Source organism: Sturnus vulgaris, chromosome 22 (genome assembly GCF_052056855.1).
Source record: "Sturnus vulgaris isolate bStuVul1 chromosome 22, bStuVul1.hap1, whole genome shotgun sequence".
NCBI classification, from domain to species: Eukaryota; Metazoa; Chordata; class Aves; order Passeriformes; family Sturnidae; genus Sturnus; species Sturnus vulgaris.
This window is the reverse complement of record NC_142264.1, coordinates 1,674,331-1,695,765: the sequence shown is the minus strand read 5'-3', so window position 1 is coordinate 1,695,765 and position 21,435 is coordinate 1,674,331. Positions and strand designations below refer to the sequence as shown.

General features: G+C 44.8%; 3 protein-coding genes across 5 annotated transcripts in view; 1 reads left to right on the top strand and 2 right to left on the bottom strand.

Moving 5' to 3' along the window:
• Positions 1 to 225: 225 nt before the first annotated feature.
• On the bottom strand, positions 226 to 2,760 carry NDUFA8 (NADH:ubiquinone oxidoreductase subunit A8). Its single transcript, XM_014880117.2, has 4 exons — positions 2,635 to 2,760; positions 2,387 to 2,550; positions 930 to 1,095; positions 226 to 470 (listed from the first exon to the last, which is right to left on the bottom strand). Exons 1-4 carry the CDS (start codon positions 2,683 to 2,685, stop codon positions 333 to 335), a joined length of 519 nt encoding a protein of 172 aa, XP_014735603.1. The 5' UTR covers positions 2,686 to 2,760; the 3' UTR covers positions 226 to 332.
• A 24-nt stretch (positions 2,761 to 2,784) lies between these two features.
• On the top strand, positions 2,785 to 17,399 carry MORN5 (MORN repeat containing 5). The gene is made up of 5 exons (XM_014879977.2): positions 2,785 to 2,884; positions 3,184 to 3,331; positions 3,609 to 3,720; positions 4,589 to 4,720; positions 15,950 to 17,399. Exons 1-5 carry the CDS (start codon positions 2,838 to 2,840, stop codon positions 16,027 to 16,029), a joined length of 519 nt encoding a protein of 172 aa, XP_014735463.2. The 5' UTR covers positions 2,785 to 2,837; the 3' UTR covers positions 16,030 to 17,399.
• Positions 16,660 to 21,435, bottom strand: part of LHX6 (LIM homeobox 6) — a 17,083-nt gene continuing 12,307 nt past the window's right edge. For 2 of the 3 annotated variants that reach the window (XM_088177588.1, XM_088177589.1), the window contains exon 9: positions 16,660 to 20,321. In XM_088177588.1, the coding sequence (XP_088033714.1) occupies positions 20,301 to 20,321 (21 nt within the window). In that variant the 3' untranslated portion in view covers positions 16,660 to 20,300. The remainder of the gene's footprint in view (positions 20,322 to 21,435) is intronic. The other variant, XR_015808084.1, reaches the window with a different exon arrangement.

The following is a 21,435-nucleotide window of genomic DNA, read 5'->3' as shown; positions in this document are numbered from 1 at the left end:
AAGTAAATCAGGTCTCACGCCAGTTTGTGATTGATGGGACAGCAGTCAAAGACTGGAACTACGTTTGCACACATGACAGACAATCCTGGTAATCATGATCAACCAGCTGACGTTACTGGTGCCCAGAGGGTCCCAAGGGCTGTGTGACTGCAGAGACCTCTGAGCAAAACAGGGAAATGCATTGTTCTCGTTGCTATGAGTTTAAAGAAGTCTGTTCAGCCATGCCATGGTTTGGGGCTCTTTAATTATTAGTAATACCCAGCACACACCACACAATTTACATGTGCAAGTGCCACATCTCTGCACTTGAGTCACAGCACAGCCTGCCCACTTCACCAGGACCAGAAAAAGAGCCTGCTGCCAAGGGCAGAGGGCTTCAGCTCTCCTTCAGTGGGTGGGTTTGGCTCTGGTCTGGGTCTAGAGTGATAGGCATTCTCAGGTAGAGGACGATCTGTCTTCACCTTCGTAACCTGGAAAGAAATGCAAAGAAGTGATACAATTTCTCACAGCTTTTAAAAGCCAGGTTGAGTCAGAATTCAAGGAAGAACTACCAAGAACCAAACAATAGTAAGGACACATTGTTCAGCTGATGAGAGCTCCTCAACAGTTCTAAGAGGAGGGAAGGGAGCAGTGTTTCATCACAACTACAGAGTAGCTCCCTGAATGAAGTATGAGTTTTATTCCTAAAGGACAAGCCTCTACACCAGGAAAAGCAAAAAGCAAGAATTTCATTGGTTAAGAAAAGCACAAGTCTTCTGGAAAAGCAACCCCAGAAAACGCTGCCAGCTTTGACTCCTATTATCCCACAAACTTCCAGCACCGAGTTCACGAATCACCATCAGGCCAAGACATGCTGGAGACCTGGACAAAACGTGCATAAAGGAGAGAGAGCAGGATGTGCCTGCGTGCCCCGAAGGATAAGAAGTTACCTTGGAGAGGTCTCCCAGGTCGGGCCTCACCCAGCCCAGCTTGTCCAGCACGCAGGAGTCGAAGGCCGCCTGCTGCTTGCGGCAGTGGCGCAGCTCCTGCTTGTTGCTGTAGTCGATGCACGTCCAGTACGTGGTGAAGGGCTCGGCGCAGTGAGTCCGGATGCTCCTGGGGACACCACAGGCACAAACCCCTCAGCAAACACCGCCCAGCGCTCCTCTGCCTCGCCCACTCCAACCTCGGCCTCGGGCAGCAAGTGGGGTTTGCAGCTCTGAGCTCTCAGCAGCATCTAAACCTTCTGTCAAGTCAGTATTTGACACAAATACCTGTGACATTGCCATGGCAGCAATAACTTAACTGATACGTGGAGATCTGTGCTGGGTAGATGCTCACAGCTCCTCCACGGGACGTCTTTGTTTTGTCAAATAATTTAGTCATGTTCTACGGTGCTCTAATGCTGACAAATAATTTTGTGTCTAAAGCTCAAAAAGCCATGATTAGAACAGAGGTTTCAGCTGCTACATTGGAGGCAGACGTGCCTTGATGTAATTAAATTAGGTGCTTTACTGGTACTGGTACTGGCATATGCCTTGGATCTACATGTTTGGTCAGGAGAGGCAGGTGGTGCACCTGCTCAAGCTTTCTCAGTAGTTCACCTGTGAGACAGGGAGGACAGACAATGCAATGCTCAGGGTGGTTTCCTGGAGTTTATCACACAGCTGCAAGGTGCAGCAGCCTCACACCACTGCCCTGAGTTCCCAACAAAAACCCAGGCCGCTTGCTCTGGAACAAAGGCAAAAGAGCTTCAAGTGACAGGATAAATTCATGTATAAATAAGCAAGACAAAACACATAGCCTCTATCCCCAGGAGCTAAAGTTTAAGAAGCAAGTATAAAATTTTTGGAGGCAGTGATGGCGGCAGCATTTTTAATTAGAATAATGGAATTACAGAATAGTTTGGGTTGGCAGGAACCTTAAAGTTCATCTCATTCCACTGCCATGGGCAGGGACACCTTCCACCAGACCAGGTTGTTCCAAGCCCCATCCAACCTGGCCTTGGACACTTCCACGGATGGGGCAGCCACAGATTCTCTGGGCAACCTGTACCAGGGCCTCACCACCCTCACAGGGCAAGATTCCTTCCTAAATCTAAACCTGCCCTCTGTCAGTGTGAAGCCATCCCCCCTTGTTCTGTCACATCATACCCTCGTCACAAGTCCCTCTCCAGCCTTCCTGTAGCCGCTGCTGGTACTGAAAGTTGCACTTAAGGTCACCCCGGAGCCTTCTCTTCCCCAGGCCGAAGAGCCGCAGCTCTTCCAGCCAGTCTGCACAGCAGAGGGGCTCCGCTGGAACGAGTGACCCACAGCGCTGGAATGACACTGCCGGGCACGGCCCCGCAGCACCGACACCCCCAGGCCCGTGGGGCTGCGGCGGCGTCTCCCGGCCGGTGGCCGCTCACCTGAAGAAGTCGATGGCGCACTGGTTCACCTTCCGGCCCTCTGCCAGGCACCTGCGCGGGTCCTTCTCCTCCCAGCGGCACAGCATGAACTCCTTGTTGGGCCGGTCGCACTGCGAGCCGTAGTGGTGCGCCGCGGCCTTCAGGACGGACGAGCTCACCGCCACCTACGCCGGGGCACAGCGGCCGTGAGGGCGGGTGGGGAAGACAGGGCAGGTCGGGGAAGGCCCGGTCAGCCCTCACGCACTCACCTCCTGCACATCGAGCTCCTCGAGCGGGGGCACCCGCAGCACCCCGGGCATGGCGGCTCTCCTTGAGCGCCCTCAGCGCCCGCCGCGCACCGCGCACGCGCGGCCGCGGGAGGGCGGGGCCAGGCGGGGCTGGGCGCAGGGGGCGGGGCCAGGGCGGGGCGGGGCCGTTGCCGCGGTGACCGGGACGCGCCGTCGGGGCCGCCATGGAGCTGGCGGGGGATCGGTACCAGGGGGGCATCGTGCGCGGCAGGTGGGGCCTGGGGACAACGGGGGATACGAGGGGACCGGGAAGGGGCACGAGGGGTGCTGGGAGCAGGTGGAAGCGGGGGGTCCGGGAAGCACGGGGACACAGAGGGCACAGTGGGGTTCGCAGAAGACACGTGGGACTGGGGGACTCGCCAGGGAGGGCAAGGGGGTACTGGGAGAGCAGGGAGTTGTGGGGGGCAAATGGGCCATGGGGGCAAGGGGGGTGTTCTGGGGAGCTGGTGGGAGCGGGGGCCCGCCGGGGGCCGCGGGGTTGCCACCGTCCATCCCCGGCATCTCTTCCAGGATGGAAGGATTCGGCTCCTACACGCTGCCGCTGGGGTCCGAGTACCGGGGCTCGCTGTGGGACGGGATGTTCCACGGGAAGGGCGAGCTGCAGCTCTTGCGAGGCGGCGGATACCGGGCGCTTTGGGACCGCGGGGTGCCCACGCAGGTACGGCCGGGGGGGCTCACCCCGAGGGGTCTCCGCTGGCAGAGACCCCGCCGCCAGGGAGGCTTGGAGGTCAAACACGTGGATTTCCGAGCCAAGCCGGTGTTTGACCCCTCGGGGCGGGGGGAGGCTGCTGGCGGCCGGGCATCACGGACGGGATTCCCGACAAAAACCGAGCGGAGCCGCGCTGGTCCCGTTGCGGCCCTGCCGGTGCTACCTGGCCTTGGCGTTCCGTCCGTCCATCACGTTTATTAACTCTGCATTCAAACGTGTTTTGCAGATGAAATACACTTTTGCAGATGGTCTCGAGTACGACGAGGAAAAATGGCATTACTGCGATGGCTACGACAGAAGATTTTATACAGAAATCTGTTCTGGTTTTAAACCACCAGGTACTAAATTGCCTTTGCGATCCTGAGAGTCTGGAAGGAATTAAACTAACAACTTTGCTTAAGAAAGATTAATTCGGCTACATGAGTAACATGGAGCAGAAATGCTCTGGCTAATTTCATACAACCCTATGATTCCACATTCCAGAAGAATGTGGACACCACCTTCCACCAGCACAGCCTGGGATGCAGCTCTGCATCCACAGGGGTCTCTTGGAGTGGTGACCCCGCAGGACAGGGCTTTATTATCTGCAGCTTTTGACATCCTGATTAACCCTTTTATACCTTTCACCCTCACTGCATCAGCAGGGTGCTTTTGATACAGAGAAGTTTAGCAAAAGCAATTAGTTTGCATCTAGGACAAATGAAGTTTCAAGCATCTGCCCTATGTAGCTTTTTAGCAGATACCAAAACAGACATTTGTGTTCAGTCTATATTTTTGCTTGACTTTTATGATGTTATTATTTTTGGTAGTCAAAAGGTGAGTTTATAAGGAAAAAAGTGAGTAAAATTTGTAACATTATACACACAATACACAGAATATTTTAGTGATGACATGGAGTTCTGCGAAGCCAGTGTGTCTCTCCTGGCCCCATTTTGGATTTTAGGGTTGGACTTGTAATGTTAACTTGGTGGGCTGAATCACAGGACTGTGAATGAGGAAATCAAAGTGATCACTTTTTATCACGCAATCTTCGTGTGTGCATATTTTCATTTTCCCCATCTACAAAATTGATGAAATGTTTTACAAAATTTGTTGTGAGGTAAATGTGTAATTTTTATACCAAGTACCATGGAGATGTATGTTAGTTAGCTTGATCAAAGGCATAAATTAAAAAAAAAAAAAATCAAACCTTTTTTTCCCCTTCAGGCATTCCTCAGCTTACAAATCTGGATCCTCCCAAAATAATCCCAGAAGGTTGTTATGACTGTGGTGATGGATTCTATAACCCCCAAACCAGAGTAGTTGTTGACTACAAGCGCAAGTTTCTGAGAAATGCAGGTATGATTTTACTTCTTCTGCAAGGTAAACTAAGAAGTGTTTATTTCTTATATCTTCTAGGCTGCCTGATGAAAGCCAAAATATAAACAACTCCACAACTTGGTTCTATTATCACTGAGCTAAGATATCTTTAACTTATTTATTTTATCAGTGATTTATGTATCCCCAGAGCCGTACAAATCATATTTTGCAAAATTACAATGAAGTATTCCCAAGCATATATGAATAAATATATTTTATTACCGTTTGGTATGTTAATCTCAGAAAAATCTTCAGTCTCTTCTGTTATGATCTCAAGCAAGGGAGTGGTTGTGAGGGGCACATCACTGATCCTGAAAGCTGAAAAGCTCCATGTTGTGAACCAGCAAAGTGCTTAAGCATGTGCTTATCTCTACATGTTGGAATAGTTCAGTCTATTAAAATGAGTCTGGGTCTTACCTTCGTGAACAGGAAACCTTCACCTTGGAGAGCTGTGTTTGGAGTAGAGTCTGGCAAATACACAGAGAAGTCCCCTGGTTAATAAGCCTTGGGGAAAATTAGTTCTTACCGAGCCAAAAGAGAAACTTTTCAAATTAAAAGCCACAGAAGATCCTCAAATAGTTGACATTGGGATAACTAAAGAAATGTAATCTGACCTGAAAAAAAACTACTTTGTGTTCTAGCTGTTTAATCTTTGTGTTTATCACCTTTTCGGTGCAGAGGGTTTTAAAATGAAACTGATTTCTGAAAGCAACCACCCACCCTGCTTTTTTTTTTCCCTCAAATGTCCAAATTGCAAAACCTCTTTTTGTTTTTTTTTTCTAGAAAACAGAACATTTCATTTTCAGTGTGCTACAGTTTAACAGTTTTGTTGCTTGGAAACTCCATTTTTCATCAAATTTACTATTTGTTGAAAAAAAATTCTGCTCTGCTCTACTTTCAAGAGCTTTTGTGAGTGTGCACAGTGATATTGGAGGAGGGAAGTGGGGGGGGTTAAATGAATTGGAGATACCATCTGCTATAAAATATACCCTGTGATACATGGCCTGTTTTATAAACGTTGAATAAAAACTGATCTAGATTATTACAAATGGCATTGATCCAAAATACTGGAATGCAGTGGGCCTACTGATGAGGAAGATAAGCAACATGCTTTCCAAAAACACAGGAACCTACACAGATTAGTACAGGAGGGAACGCCTTGGAATTCAATTTATTGTTTTTTAATCTGTTCTTTGAACTCATTGTCCTTTATGACATTTATCTCAAACCCTACAAATCATATCAATCAATATTGGCCCAGCAGCCCGGCGCAGCGTGCGGCCTGACAGAGCTGTGGAGATGGGCTTTGTGTGGCCCTTCCAGCCAGGGCCTGCACACAAAAGTTAAAGTTGTTGATGTGAGTGTGAAGAAGGAATGTGTCATGTAGGCCAGACCCTTCCTCTCAAGAACATGAACACAATTGAAAAACCCGGCACTTGTTCAACATCAGAGGAACTCTTGCCGCCCCAGGAGAGATGATTCAGGGCACAAGGCCACTGAAGTAAAGAGAAAAAAAAAAATTAAAAAAAAAACCCAGCTGTAGGCAGAAGAAACTGAGGAAGAGGCTGAGATGACAGGGAACAGATCCAGAATTACTCCATTATAGGTTGGGCAGGAAAGAGCAGGAAAACCTCCAGGCTTGCAGCCAAGTCTTGAAAGCATCAAAAGCAGATGGTAGGAAGCATTCAGGAAGTTCTTACAACAGCTTGACAGGTTTACCAAAATGACACTATCTTCCTCAGCCCTGGCAGCAGGCTTCAGAATACTCCAGTCCTCACCTTTCACCCCGGCCCTATTATGAAGCAATCCCTAATTGTTTCTGGGCTGTTTGTGGAATCCCTGAGCCTTGGGCACGGCCTGGCATGGCCCAGGCCCGGCCCCAGAGAGGAGCAGCCGCCATTTGGAAGTCCCGGCTTTGCTTGCAGCTCTTCTCGGTGGAGATGAGAGGATGCCGAGCACCACAGAGACTCCTGAGCAGTCTGGCAAGGCCTGTGCTGTGCTAGCTCGGAGGTCTGATACTCATTTACTGGGAGAGCTCTCGCTGCTAGAGCAGTCCTGAGAACATAATCAGGCCCAGGGAATGACATGACAGCAACAGCTTTGTTATACGTTTTTATCTAGCAAAGTTTTCCAAATTCTCATTACAGCCTTGCAGTTATTACTCCGTCCCTAAACCTCTGCTTCCTCAGGGATGCTCAAATTTCTCTTGATTCTCCATGTGTTCTTCAAGCTTTGCTTTTTTCCAGTATTGCGAAGTACGCAAAATTGAGCACATAAATAAGAATGGGAAGGCTCATTTGTAAGGAGATACGTTGTTTATTTTTAATAGATACCGGGACCAGGCTCCTGTTTCACCAGGAGTATTCCTCTTTTTTTTTTTTTTTTTCCCCCAGAAATAGGACTCCTGGCACCTTTGTAACTGAATTTGGTCAATAGAAAGATCGGAAGATTTCCCAGTTTTTCAGTGAAAAGTAGAAACTACAAGATGTTATTTTTAATGCAAAGCAGAGAGGTACAAGAAGAGCTATGACAGTCAGGTTTTAGGCCTTCCAAATATCCAAAAAGCCCATAACTTTCAAAAAGAAAATACCATCAAAACCAGGAAATTTTTTATACTGAGATGGAGAACATCTCATGAGATTGCCTGGGTTACCTGTCTTGATGAAAAGCAAAGACATTTCTGATGAAAATTGCATTGATTCTCCTGTGGTTTTCACAGAGATGGATTAAAAAATACAAAACATGTTGTTTTTCCCTGTTCTACTATGAGAACATTTGTTCTGTTATTTTCATATTTCTTCTTCAGGTTTAATTAGTATAGTGCATAGGGGAGCTTCCTCTAGTGCAGTCAATATTACCTGAAATATATTTGTACCTCTTCCTATAAATCAAGAGCAGAAATACAAAAAATCTACCTTTTCACTCAGAGCTCAGTCAGGGAACAGAATTAAGAGCAGGATTAGGCCCAGAAGACCAGGACAAGTGTCTTATTAAGAGGGGATTTGGTGTTGCTGCAGTCCCAAGCCAGCAATCAGCACTTCTACAAGCCTGAAACTCTTGTGAAAAGCAGCAGGAAAAATCCTGCTGCTCCAGGAATCATTATCAGCTGAAAAGGTCAAGATTCAAGAACATTATTTTTGTATAGTTCAGAGAAGTCTGAGGTCAGAACGTCTGAGGTTCCTCGGTTGTGAGGCTGGCCTGACTCCCCAGGCAAGGGGACAAAACCATTTTAATTCTAAGCCTTAATAATCACAGACTTACAGTTTCCTCACGTTGTTACCTTGGGATGGAGGCTCTCATGCCTCATTTCTTGATCTGAAAGAGCTAAGAAGCGCAAATATTTCAGAAAGTCAGCAATTATGTGTTCAACCATTTCAGGTTTATCCAAATACACAAATCCATGAGAGAAATCTCCTGCATTTGGACTATTTTTTTCTCTCACAACTCAGATCTGACTTGCACCAAGTGCTTTTTGGGAAATGTAGACTTTGACTTGTCTGAAAAATGCAGTTGAGAAACAGCCATAACCACTCAATAATCGCTCAGGGTAATATTTCTATACCTACCCTCATGTACCCCAAATACATGCAGATGTTTGCGTGCTCTTTCTCAGAAACTACTGGAGAATTGGGTGTGGGATGAGGACCTGGCAATTTTTCAGGCCTGGAGTATTTCTGGAAAAAAGACAGCAAATTTAACTTCGAGTCAACTGTGGTGCAGGAAAAAAAGATTGACTGCACTGAGGGATCATGCACGGAGCTTTATTCCCTGTTCTTCTTTGAAATTGCCCGTTCTGATGATGGAGGGAGTGGATGAACAGCCTGATTCCAGGCTAGTCCCCTAGTCATTGCCTAAGAATGTACGAGTTGTTTTGGCAGATGCCCTGAGCAAGGAGAGGAAAGCCCCAGCAATACACATACAGAGGGAATATAGTATTTTTGTTCAAATGAATTTAGTTTCCCATAGATTTAAATGTCTACTTGTAAGGCAGGACCATTTAATCTTTTGTACATTTGTTTCTTTTTTATTTGACTTAAGATACTGAATTTAGATGAGGTTTGGTTCCTACATATTGAAACTCTTAAAAGCTCTTCAAATAATTGTTCTTTGGATACTTGTTAGGCTAAAGAAATCAGTTTTGATCGGCAGTAAAAGTTCATGCTATTTTAAGTGCAATGCTATAGCTATTTTCTGTTGTATATTTAATCATTTTGAATTATATGTCATGTAAAAGATTTTAGCTCTGGGGCATTTGCCAGATGGCTGATTCTGCATTTCACACAACAAAAGAAATAATGTTTGTGTAAAGCTCTTAAAAATAGTTGGTAATCAGTATATTCTACAACGAATAGGATCCAGACCTGTTTGGAAAAAACCCCCAGCTTTTGCAGAAATTAATTTAGAGGATTTGGTCTCTACCTCTGGGCTCTGAACAAAACAAATTGTGTCTATTGTTTGCTGATTTTGTAACATTTAACAAGTTAACTGGATTGTAAATTTTACTCATTTTTATGTTAAATGCCGTTTATTGCAATCCATTGATCTTTTTCTCTTTACTTTGGCTGACAAACTTATTTCTGAAAGCTGGGTTGTAAAGCAGAGAGCCAATACTGCTCTCCGTTTACACAAGTAGAGCACACGAATGCGAGTAGCCCTTTGCTTTTCTTGCAACAGCTGGAGTGCTTGTCCTTTTTACTGCTAATTCCTCTTTCTGGCCTCTTTGATTCATATTCCTCCAAAATATCGCTGCAAAAAAATATTTTCCCTCTCTGCCATGGCATTTATCTTCTTCTCTTTGCCCACCAGGCTCTACAGAGCTGCCTACAAATTCACCTTCTGGTCTTGTCTCCTCCATCTCCCACATACTTTTTTCCCTTGCATCTAGTTCCAGGACATAGATTTTTAGCCACATTCATACAATTCCAGTTTTCTGGTACTTGCTTTCCAGACTCTGTGGTAGTCAAAAGTTTGAAAAATATTACATCCAGAAGCAGGTCAGAAATTGTATTACAACTCTTTGATCTGCATTTCCAAAGTGTCACTTACCTACCTCTTCCTATTTTTCAGTTTGATAGCTTTTGTCCCAATGTCAGAGCTCTGGATCTAAATAATCCTGAATGCTAACAAATAAATTAATTGAGGAGCCAAATCTCAGCGGGGGAGAGGCAGAACCCTGTCAAGTATCACAGTGGGGCTGCTGAGTGGGCAAGGCAAATGGCTGAGCAGTGAAGATGGCAGAGAGAAATCGAGTCCATTTCATTTTAAATGAAGATCCCAGACTCGTACAAGAGGTTGGGGGGGGTTCTTACCCTTTTTTTTTTTTTACTTACTCTACCCTAAACACTTTTAAAACATTGGACCAATTTTCCTGCCCGTCATATGCTCCTTTTGCATCTTTTTATATAGAAATGTGTGAAGATCAAGCACATTTTGGATGCCATTGCAAAATTCATACATATGTCTTTCAGTGTCAGACTCTGCTCAGGTGAAAGACAGAGATACTTGGAGACTTCTCGTCTGAGCAACCAACAACATTTTTAGATTAAATTTGGCTTACATGTTTTAATCTGAAACATCCTCCATTCAGCAAAATAGATTATGAACCAACATAATTTCTATTCCAGACTATAGCCAGCAGTGATAATATTAACATTTGCATCATGATGTAAGTTACTACGGTAATTTCAGTAGCTACAGCTTTTGCAGATATATTGTTCCTTCTGGTTTCCTGGCCTTATCTTTTAGAAAACTGTGGAAGTTTCAGTTCCAAAGAGAGGCATGCCAAGAATAACACCTTTGTTTGGGTGCTAACCATCCTATTGTGAATCCATTAAATAGGTTACACACAAGTCTTATAGGCACTTACATTCAATATACAGCTCATGTGAAAACAACTTTTACAAGAGATGGAAAGTTCATTTGGGGGCCATTTTGGAATGACAGTAATTAAAAGAGAATGGAAGGGTGAGAATTTGTGGATGGAAGCAAAGGTTAATTGAAAACATATTTTCCATATTCTTGCCAGCCTTGATGTTGGTGGGGTCAGGTGCAGTAAGGAAAGGGGTGGTAGGGACCCGGAGGGGGCAGTGGAAATGGAAGGGGTGTGCCAGGCAGAACCCATGGCTGAGATGCTATCACACATCATTGTGATTGTGCAGTGGAAGAACATGATAAACTGCGCTGCGGGTGCTGGGAGGAGCCAGGGATGTGAAAGAATTCAGTGATATTGTTGTTTACAATGGGCTGCGTGTGCTTGGCCCTCTGCAAATGGAGAGGAAGCCGAGCTGCTGCTCGAGGATGGTGTGTTGGGAACACACCCTTCCAAACCATGGGCATGGAGAGCTCTGGGCAGGGCAGGGTCTCAGCTGTGCCAGGGCTCCGAGTGCTCCCTGTCCTGGATGTGGTGGCACATCCATTCCCCTCCTGGGCTCCAGCAGGGCACACAAAGAGATGACACCCACTCACATCAGGTCCCAGCTTGCCCTTGGGCAGGGGAGGGAGCCATGGATCTGAATTTCAGAGTGCACCAGGCCTCCAGTGCAGACACAGCCTCTAAGACATCAGGAACACATACAGCTACAAAGACCTAGCACAGTCAGACAAAGTTTTTAGGGTGAACAATGTTATCCTTTCCCTGTTCAACTCACTGTTGGTATTCTAATTTCAGCAAACTTCTAGGTGGTTTCCCGAGAAAGCAAAAGTTAAGAGAATCCTCCATGACAACACTGCCAGTGCTGTCAGCCTCAGCTCTGTGCCATGGCAGGCACCTAAGCCTGCAGAGTCCTCAGAAGGCTCTCACAGATGAGCTTTCCATAAGCAACACAGAAACACGATAGTTCGAAGCAAATAATTCTAAACTTTGCAATATGCATTTAATATAGCAAGATTAAACGCACCTAAATTACAGAGTGTTTTCATGTCATCCCTTGGAAGCACCCTGAAGCAAGGCCACCCTGAATTTTCAGCTGTTTCTAATCCCAGTTGAGAGATAAATCTGGAGTGTGGTATTTGGGGAAATCTCTTCTGCCACTACTTTTCGCCTGCACATTGGAAAGGAGGCAAGTGGTTCCATTTTGCAGAGAGCAGAAATCCACTGATTGAAGTGGGCTGCAGTTTGAGCTCACTGTGAAATACACCTAACAGTGCTTGTGACACCTGTTTGGACTTTTGGAACTTCCCCTAAAGCCCCCCAAAACAAGGCAGAAACTTGCCAGGAAATATTTGGTGAGAAGAACTAATTTTGAAATGGGCTACTTATAGGAACATATTACAGCCAACAGCTTTAGGTGGATCTTATTTACCTAAAGAGAGTCTCCAGACTGACCTGTTGGCTGTGGGGACAGGGTCCAACAGGAGATCAGGAGGACTTGCACCCCTGCTTAATCATCTATTGTGGGCAGATGCTGTTTCTGGGGACCAGTCATGCAGGTGGCTCCGTGTGCCTCTGCCTGCTTAATGAAAACAGCCTGAATTAATCACAAAAATAACAGAGAGCTGTCCCAGTGTGGGCTGGCTGAGGATCTCACCCACAATATTCAAGATATATTTAGTGGGTGCTAGAAACTGATCTCACTTTTGATTGAGACACAAGGAAATAATTCAAGAGCTCATCCATTACAATCTTTTGCTGTTTCAGTTTCAAGATTCCAATAATATGTCATGATAATAATGATAATATTTCACTGACTTTGGAAGAAATAACTGGGTAGCATTTACTAACTGCACAGGGATACACCAGATTGCAATGAAATGCTCAGACAAAGCTTTTTTCCTTTACCTTCAAACACCAGCATGGTTAGTCCTCTTTCAGAAATCTTTTCCTTCTTTTCCATCACTGTTTATTCTACTGAGGAAAATCTAAAAAAATGGATAAACTTGTAAAGATAAATATGCTGACACAAAATTCAGCACACCACACGAAGAACCCCATTCTACCTAATTGTGCACAGGGTGATAATTTAGCACTGATTAAAGAGTTTGTATTTTTTTCAAATCTTTTTTAAAAGGAAAATTACTTCTGAAGGTGAAGATGTGCTCAGACAATCATATTAACATATTCAAACAATTGCAATTTGCAAAATAGTAATTACAACTCACTATCTGGTAGCATTAATCAAACTTCAAGGTTTAATTCCATTTTAAATATTGATGAAATGTGATTCTCCAATCTAACCCTGGTGTTGCAGGGTTATGGAAGCAGCCAGTGGCAGAAAAAGAGGAACGTGTAGTTAACAAGCAGCTGCCACAAAGAAGGATCGGCATCTGTGATTTAAATTGTTAGCTGCACAGTCAGGTAGAGTGTAAAAAGGGTAGTCAAGAGGCTGTTAAGTCCATTGCTGCCAATTACTAACAATCAGGGAGGAGCTTTAAGACTTGTTCAGTACAATAAACCCAGTTTGTCTTGTTTCAGGGGTTACTACTGAAGAGGTTGCAGCTGCACTGATTCAAATAGCCCTAAAACTACAGTAATTATCAACCAGTCTTCTTTAGTGTAGCAAAAGTATGTTTTACCATAGCTTAACTCTTTACATTCTAATATTTCCCTGCCTCCTCTCCCATAGCCAGCCCTGGACCCATTCTCATCCCTGGGCTATGGTTCTTCCTATCCTGGACCAATTCTTTCATTTCCCCTTACCTAGACCAAGGAGCAGTTGTACATCACACGGGGTTGGATGGCAGTTCTGTGGATTTACTTCATGTTGAGTCATTACATCTGTTTTTCCTTTTCATACACAAAGTTGAAATTCTCATCGCTCGTTCAGTTTTTACATCTGGTTAAACTACATTCAGGTTAAGCAGAGCTCATGAACACATCTTTAATTTGCATGGGCTCAGATCACTGCACAAACCAAGGCATTTTGGAATCAGTCTGGCAGGGCTAAGATCCTTGGAGTGACTTGTCCTGGGTGCTTTCCTAGGAGACCAGGAAATTCCAGAGTGCAGATTGAGACAATCTGGGCAAACCAAGGCTATGTTGGAAACCCGTGAAGCCAAGTTAGCATCTGCCTTTCTTTGTGTTTGTACCTTTGATGCTCAGCTGAGTGAGCTCTGTCAAAGGCTCAGACAGACTCAGGCTGGTTATTTCTAGCACTCAGGTGAGCCAGGTGTGCCCAGCTACCAGCCAGACATGGTGATGCACAGCATCTCTAACTAAGTTTTCTTCTTCCTTCACCATGACAGAAACAGAAAAAAGTTTCCTTTTCATGCAATTATTACAAGCTCAGATAAACTATTTTTTTTTTTAGTTAAGGCAATTCCAGCTAAAACCACAAAGCCACAGAGACTGGACAATATCTGTGATAGGCAAGGCTCATGTGATCACATCTGCAACACCTAGTGCATAGAACAAAAGCCAGCACATTGATTATGGCTTGGATGTTGTTTTTAAGAAAGCTTTAGGGACCACATTTGCATTCCTGTTGCAGCCCTCAGTGGAATCTGCCTGTGAGAATTGCATGGTCTTTACGCAAGATTCTGTGCTCATGGTTTTAATTTCTCTTTTAGCTTATTTTTTTCAGCATCTATTTTCTCCTACTTTACACCCAAATTAGAAATGTGCCATTACAGGATATTTTGTTATGGATCTGTGGATCTCTAAGGAATTAAAAAAAAAAATCAGTGAAACACGGAAAGAGCTGAATTTAGCTATTTTATCTGAATTATAACCATTTTTCAGTCATTAAAGCAAGCACCTTGGCACCTTTCCTCCCTCCACCAGGAGCTGGGTGTGAGCAGCACCCGACTCAATCAGCCAGCAATGAGAGAAAAGGGGAGGGGGCAGCATTAAAAAAAAAAAAAAAAAAAAGAGAGAAGAAAAAGGAAAAGACAAAGCTTGATTCACAAGCCACCACAGTCAATAGGATTAACCCCCAAGCTTGACGATTTGTGCATCAGAATTTGTCACGTACCCCTCTGGAAACTTCTCAGCTTATCACTTCATCCCATGACTCTTTCTATCTTTTACATTTCAAACGCTCCTCTGTCAACATAAAGGTACAACTCCACAGTCAAAAGATCTCCATGAAAATTTGAAATTCTCCTAAAGAAGCAACATGCTTCTTTCTCCATTTTTTTTTTGTGAGCTGTCTGAGCAAGGTGCTCAGCAGGGTGAATAAATGGGATCGTGGTGGTCACAGCATTGGGGTCACACCCCCTCAGCTCCATCCTCCTCCCAAATCATCTCTTCTTGTACATAACAAGGGCTGCCACAAACCCTCAAAATCAAGATTTTTACACACATCACAAGCAGCTAATATGGATCTGTTAAGACAGTGGTAAACACAAGGAGCAGCTCGAATATATTTCATTTATATAAAAATAAATGCAGATATTGTTGTAAGTAATACTTTGATTTCTTTTCCCCCCAAGGCTTTTGAAGTTTGTTTTTCCTGGTTTACTACACAGATTTCTTTTCTTCTACACAAACACAAAGGAAAAGGCTGCAGAACAGTTTTTGGAGACAAGACTAATATTTAAATCCCTGAAATTAAGAAGCCAGAACTTAACATTTGCCAAGCTATTTTTTTGTAAATCATGCAGAAAATTACTATTCAAACTTTACTGGTCAGTTGTTTTTTCCTATATTGTCTTTGCTTTTATTTTCTTTCCACACTGTCATTATGCTCTCAGAATAAATACGACAGACATGAATACTAACAAGGGACACAGGAGTTGGTCTAAAATATCTCTCAGCCACTACATCAGTTTATCAATACCTGCCACAACATACATATCAAAAACAGCATGGAAAGAAAAGCTGCAAGACAAGAACCTAGGATTTTACTGTAAATTTTTCTTTACCTTCACCTTTTATAAACCAACAAGCAACATAGCCAGAATATTTTAAAAATGCCTATCTTAATTTCTAATAGTTTCAACATTTCTCCTGCATATTTTGGCCAAAAAGGCAAAATATAAAATCTATACATGTAAATCTCATAGTTCACCCAAGCTAAGCTTATCAAACAGATGAATATTCAGTCCTTGCCACACACCCAGTATCTCCTGCCTTGACAAATTCCCACACAACAGCACAGGATTTTTTAAACAAGCAAAAAAAAAAAAAAAAGAAGTGTTCTAAGAGATACCAATGGCTAAAAAATGGATTTATTTTTGAAATTGAAAATGGCTTGTTTGATCTGGACCCCGGGGATGCAAAGAGCAGATCTGCCACGGGGATATTTAACATTTTCTTTCTCTCCCTTTCAGACAATGATGAGCATGAATGGATCCTTCGGACCTGCCGGAAAGCCTGGGACATAACAACGGAGCACAAACCGAAACCATAAAACAGCTTTTCCTAGACAATATCCCGGCAAAGCAGGTAATCTGATTCACAATAAATGCAATTTGTCCTCGTGGATTTGTCTCACCCTTTCCCTCGACAGGAATATAATCTTTCTGTCATCTTTGTCAGCTCAAAGAAAAATGGAAATAATCATTTAATCAGTCATGCTGAGCAAAAGCCACGGCAAAAAAGCCGACTGTACTCACAATAATATTCCTGAGAGGTGTGCAGTGTAGTATGTATAAACATTATTAAGCCTGAAAACAATTTGTTAAAAAGAGTGCCTCAGATTCGGTGTTGAAGTCATTCAAATCCATCTTAATCAACATTATTTTCCCAGATTTTAGTTAGCTGTCCTGGTGAATTCCTTTCCTCTCTTTTTGCTCAGTACTTTGATATTGATTGATCATTGTAATAATGTACACCAGAGGTATTCTTTAATGACGGGTTTGCTAACTAGGAAATTATATCCATTTACTACGAACGTTTGTTGAACTCTCCTGAAGCCAGAGTTTAACAAAATAATAAAAGAGGAAAACTGGGTGGGTTGCTGCTTGATTAGTAAGCCAGAAAGTATTTAAAAATAAAATAAAATGGAATTACATCATTTTCTGGATGTAAGTGCCAGCACTTCTACTTGCATTAACTTTATTTATTACACAAATAAGACATTTACAAAGCACAACATTAAAAGTATGTAACAAAACAGACATTGGTTTTACAAAAAGTGCTTACAATTTTGTTTTACTTTTTTAAAATAAATATTAGTCTTGACTGTCCACTCATTCAGAGAAAAATTTTTTTAACCATTGTAGCCAAGACATGCAGAATTGCAACATGCTACAACAAAATGATTGGCAGATGAAATAAAATTGGTGTTTAGTTGGCATCCTACAGATAAATCACTGATAGAAGTGCAGGATTGGTTCCCACTCCCTGCCCCAACGAGTGAGTTCTGTAAGCACCTTTAGCTCGGGCATTGGGTTAACCAGCATGAGCCAGAAAAAAAAAAAAAAAATCACTGGTGATAAAACCTGAAACCATCCCACTTCCAGAGCCGAGCTCTGTTAGTCACCTTATTAAACTGGAGTGAAGAGCCTTTCACTGGCTGTCTTCAGTGGATTCTGTCTGCAAAAGGGTTTGTAAATAGCAACTGGAAAAGTTTAGTGCGTGGAGTCTGCATTGCTGCACCAGAACCCATCTGGCAATTACTGAATAAACTAAGAAAATGAGAATGACTTTAATTTTTTTTTTTTAATCCACAAACAGGAGATGAATGCAAATGACCTGAGATAAGGTTTGGTTCAGTGGCAACAGTCAGTGTGAAATATGTTGTGAAACAATGTATTGAATAAATTAGAAGATTTCTTACATTCTTGGTACAGTTGAGTATTTTCCATACACATAATTAGCTCTAAAACTGCACAAGCTGAATTGCTTCCAGTTTTTGCAAACAATTTGGGCTTAATATAAACAGAGCCTGATTTCTGAATTAGCAAAGCTGCTCCTGGCTACTTATGGGGGGAAGTGCCCCGAGCACAGTCTGTGGTGAGCCCAGGTCCCTGGAGAGGAGCACCTACATTCCCTCAGCCCCTGCCTCGCACTCCAGCCCTGCCGTGGTGTCGGGTACAAACCCTTGGATACCCAGGACGTTTCACAAAGTGGGGTTTTTTTCTGATCAAGTTGGTATTTAGCAGATACATATTTCATAGTTTTCCTTTCACTGCATTGCCAAGACAGAAGGGAGAAACGCATCAAACCCTTTTCTCCCTCCACAGAACAGTTGTGGCAGTCTCAGACACTGGGATGTCAGGGCAAGTTACAGGCTGAAGTCTCTCCTTCAGTGTCAAATGGAATAACTACCCATTCCTTTATGGCACTAATTCCACAACTAAATGGTCATTAGGATGTGCAAGCACAAATGGAGAACAAAGTCAGGCCCCGGTGACCCCCCCAGCCCCCACGAGCATCTCAAGGCTGGCACATGGACACAGCAACCACCTCAACCTGTGATGACAAACACTCACCAACAGCCAGCCAAGGGAGCACTCATCCTTCCCTCATTGCTCATCCTCAAAAACAACTGCACCCGGTGCACCTGGAGCAACTGGTGACTGTCCCCTCCCCAAGGGTCACCTCTGCAGAGCTGGTTCCAGTCAGGTCAGGCATGCAGGAGGGCCTTGTCACTGCTCACACTCTGGAAATGGTCACTCACACATCAGGAGGTGACAATAATATTTTTGTGGACTTAAATCCCCTCTCTCCTTTCAAAGGTTACCTTGAATTGGGAATAGAGCTGCTGGCTGCAATTTAACAGATACTGGCCCAACTGTCCGAGGTAGTACCATCACCCTTTTAATACATGTGCACACACAAGAGTGTGCATGTGTGGGTTTGTTCCAACCAATATCAATGTGTGCTTGTACTCAGTTACTTCTCAAACCAAGAGATCTCGGTGGCCACCTCAGCAGATGTCCCCATGTCCCCACACCACTCCTGGAGCGTTCCTCGTGCTTCAGCTGGAGCCACGTGCCTGGCTGCTGGTGTCACACGGAGTTCAGGGACACGGGCAGGAGAAGGCTCCCCACGTGTGCAATATGGGCTGGTCACAGGTGTGGGGTGGTTGCCCACCCAGGCCATGCCACGGATTGATCCAGGATGTCCCAGAGAGGAAAACACGTGGATCTACAGTTCCAATTAAAAACAAGTTATGTAACAGATGGATTCCCATCTCCTGCTCCTCGGGCACGCTTCAGTCATATCCCTCACTAGCTGTGGCTCAGGGTAGGCTTTCACATTCTTGGAAGAGCAGCCTCACAGACACTTCACAGCAGGACAGACCCATGTGCTTGTGTGGAGAGAGGTTTTGTTACAGACCTGCTCTTGGCTCCGTGCAAACTGAGAAGGGCTGGCAGAGGTCACTGGTTTACTTTTCGTTATTACCATCAATGAAGGATCATTTTGGAGTCCTTTTCCTGACTTGGGGCCAGACTGCTGAGCACTTCCTTTGCTGTTGCTGTTCTCCTGGGGTGCCCCCTCATCCCAGGGCCTGGCAGGATGGACAGCTGTACCCCAGCAAGGGAGAACAGGAGGGCAGAGGGGATCAGTGATGCTGCCAGACAAAGGAAGGTGCCATCCCCTTGCTGTCCACTTGGCTAGCGAAGCTTCCTGCTGGCCTTACTGTGGCTTTCACCTTTTTAACTGGTCTCCAGTTTCTACCCAACTCTTTCCACTGACTGAACTTGAGTCCACAGCAGGGCAGAACATTTCTACACCTTTTTGGCCACCTTCCATTGAGCGTTTCCCAGTCCCAGAGTATGGATTGTCTGAGAGTTTTCTGTAGGTACATTCTGAAATCACCCATTCGTGATCCAATATGACTCCAAGGAAATAAAGTAGCTTGTTAATAAAGAACGAGAGTAAAAAACTTTAAAAAAAAAAAAAAAGATTTGGCAGATGGCTGTGAGAGGAGAGAGATATTCAGTGTTCTAAGAACAAGTCAGCAATCAAAAACTTCAGGGTGCTAAACCTGGCTCTGCCACCAACCCTCGTGGTTCCTCTCAGTTTAGGATATCTCTGCTTCCCCTCCTATAAAACGGGGGGAAAAACACTAAGATTTACTTACCTTTGAGTGATCAAAGGACATGTGATTCTAAAGCACTTTGAGGAGGAAGAAAAACTGCCTATTTCCAGCTGGCATCATGTTTTCCACTCAGTGGAGTCTCAGCTACCTGCGAGTTTGGCTCAGGAAGGTCTGTCTATATATCGAGTTGCTGAGCCAAAAAGCCAATTTCAGATTTCACACGAGAGTGGAAAGAAGGAGGGATGTCCAGGAACTGCTTCACTGGTGCAAAAAGGGAATCAGGCCAAACCACAGAAATTCCTCCTTCCTTTATGTTCAGAGGTGATCATCGACCCCCCTGAGACTCAGCATGTTCTGGGTTGTTCATATTCCCATGGGTTTGGGAGCAAGACTTGCAGTAGAGTCACCAGTTCTGTGCCTGGCACTGCCTTGGAGAGACTCACGGTCATTGTACAAGTCCACAAGAAACAAGTGTAAAATGTAACTGTGCACTCAACACACACATACACAGAGTGTCGCTGGAGAAATCGGAGCGGGCGCGAGGTGCTGGTCAATGGAAGGAGCTGAGAGTGCCGGGGCTGGGCTTCTCCCCGGGCCAGTGGCCGCTGCCGAGGGCTGGGCGCTGTGTCAGCGGCTGAGGGGCAGTGCTGCTGGTAGGGCCATGGGCAGCTGAGGAAGAGTCCGAGCAGTCAGTACTGAAAGAGGATGACCTGGGGGGAAAACGGGAGCGTCAGCCACAGACAGAGCCCTCGCCATGGTGATGTGCCTGCAGGGAGCAGCAGGGCAGACAGGGGCTCTGCCACTTCCTTGCAGGAAAACTCTCTTTGGAAGCACTCTGTGCCCAGGAGCTGCCAGTGAGGAGCCCAGGTGGGAGGTGGTGGGACTGTGGCAGAGTTGCACCACACCTTCAGCTGTGGAACCAAACAAAGCCTGGCTGCACCCCAAAACCAGCAGTCCATTCATCTGTTCCGTGATACAGCAGCTACCAAGAAAATCAAAGACCACAACCAATGGTCCTGATTGTCCTCCTCACTCACTGATCAGCACAGGCTCCCCTCAAACACTGCACCTCGGTGCTCTGCAGCTCCAGCCCCTTCCCTGCCTTCAGGCCACAGCTCAGTTCTCACCAGCCACTGCACTGGGCACCACTGCACTGAGAGGAGGGTGGAGGGTGTCCCACATGCAGAGGGAAACACACACTCAGCGTTTAAATGTGTTTTCCCAGGATCTCAGCTATCTCTGCTTTTAAAAATTTGTGGATGTGAGGGAAAAAAAGCTACTTCAGTTTTCAGGAATTTAACACGCAAGTGATTGTTTAGAAAAGGAGCTGGTTGGGGGGCAGCTCCGTGTCCTGAGAACCCTGTTCTGCAACAGCTGTGAGCCAGTAATTGCATTTAAATCAGGAGCTGCTTGCTGCAGTGAAGCCTCTCTAACAACAGCACCAAGACCGTATAATATTTTCTGAAAACTCTGCAGCTTGCTGGGCAGATAGGACAAAATGGTATAATTTAGACTGAAAAAGTATCTTTGCTGTGCCCCTGCTTCTGCCCATTGAAACAAAGCTCAATAAGCTCCTGCTGCCACACTGAGAAGAAAGAGATCTGAAAAGAGAGGTGCTGAGAAGTTCTAATAGCAAAGACAAAAGCTAAAACCAGTCCGAGTTGCCAAAGGCTCAGTGTTCCCTCAAAAGGAAGTCAGTGAAACTAGGGTCCTAAATAAAATTTTCAAACCTAAGCATGTTTAGAAGTCTTGCCCCCAATTAGCTGTGTGTTAGAACAGATACTGTAAGAGCTGAGCAGAAAAATATCAACATGCACTATTGTC

What these genes read in the sequence shown, in the direction of transcription:
- NDUFA8 (XM_014880117.2), bottom strand. Translation starts at nt 2,685, where the DNA reads ATGCCCGGGGTGCTGCGGGTGCCCCCGCTCGAGGAGCTCGATGTGCAG. An exon ending in AGGAGCTCGATGTGCAGGAG is followed by an intron (nt 2,551 to 2,634) that starts GTGAGTGCGTGA and finishes GCCCCGGCGTAG; the next exon opens with GTGGCGGTGAGCTCGTCCGT. An exon ending in ACCTGGGAGACCTCTCCAAG is followed by an intron (nt 471 to 929) that starts GTAACTTCTTAT and finishes ATTTCTTTCCAG; the next exon opens with GTTACGAAGGTGAAGACAGA.
- MORN5 (XM_014879977.2), top strand. Translation starts at nt 2,838, where the DNA reads ATGGAGCTGGCGGGGGATCGGTACCAGGGGGGCATCGTGCGCGGCAG. An exon ending in GGGGGCATCGTGCGCGGCAG is followed by an intron (nt 2,885 to 3,183) that starts GTGGGGCCTGGG and finishes CATCTCTTCCAG; the next exon opens with GATGGAAGGATTCGGCTCCT. An exon ending in TTCTGGTTTTAAACCACCAG is followed by an intron (nt 3,721 to 4,588) that starts GTACTAAATTGC and finishes TTTCCCCTTCAG; the next exon opens with GCATTCCTCAGCTTACAAAT.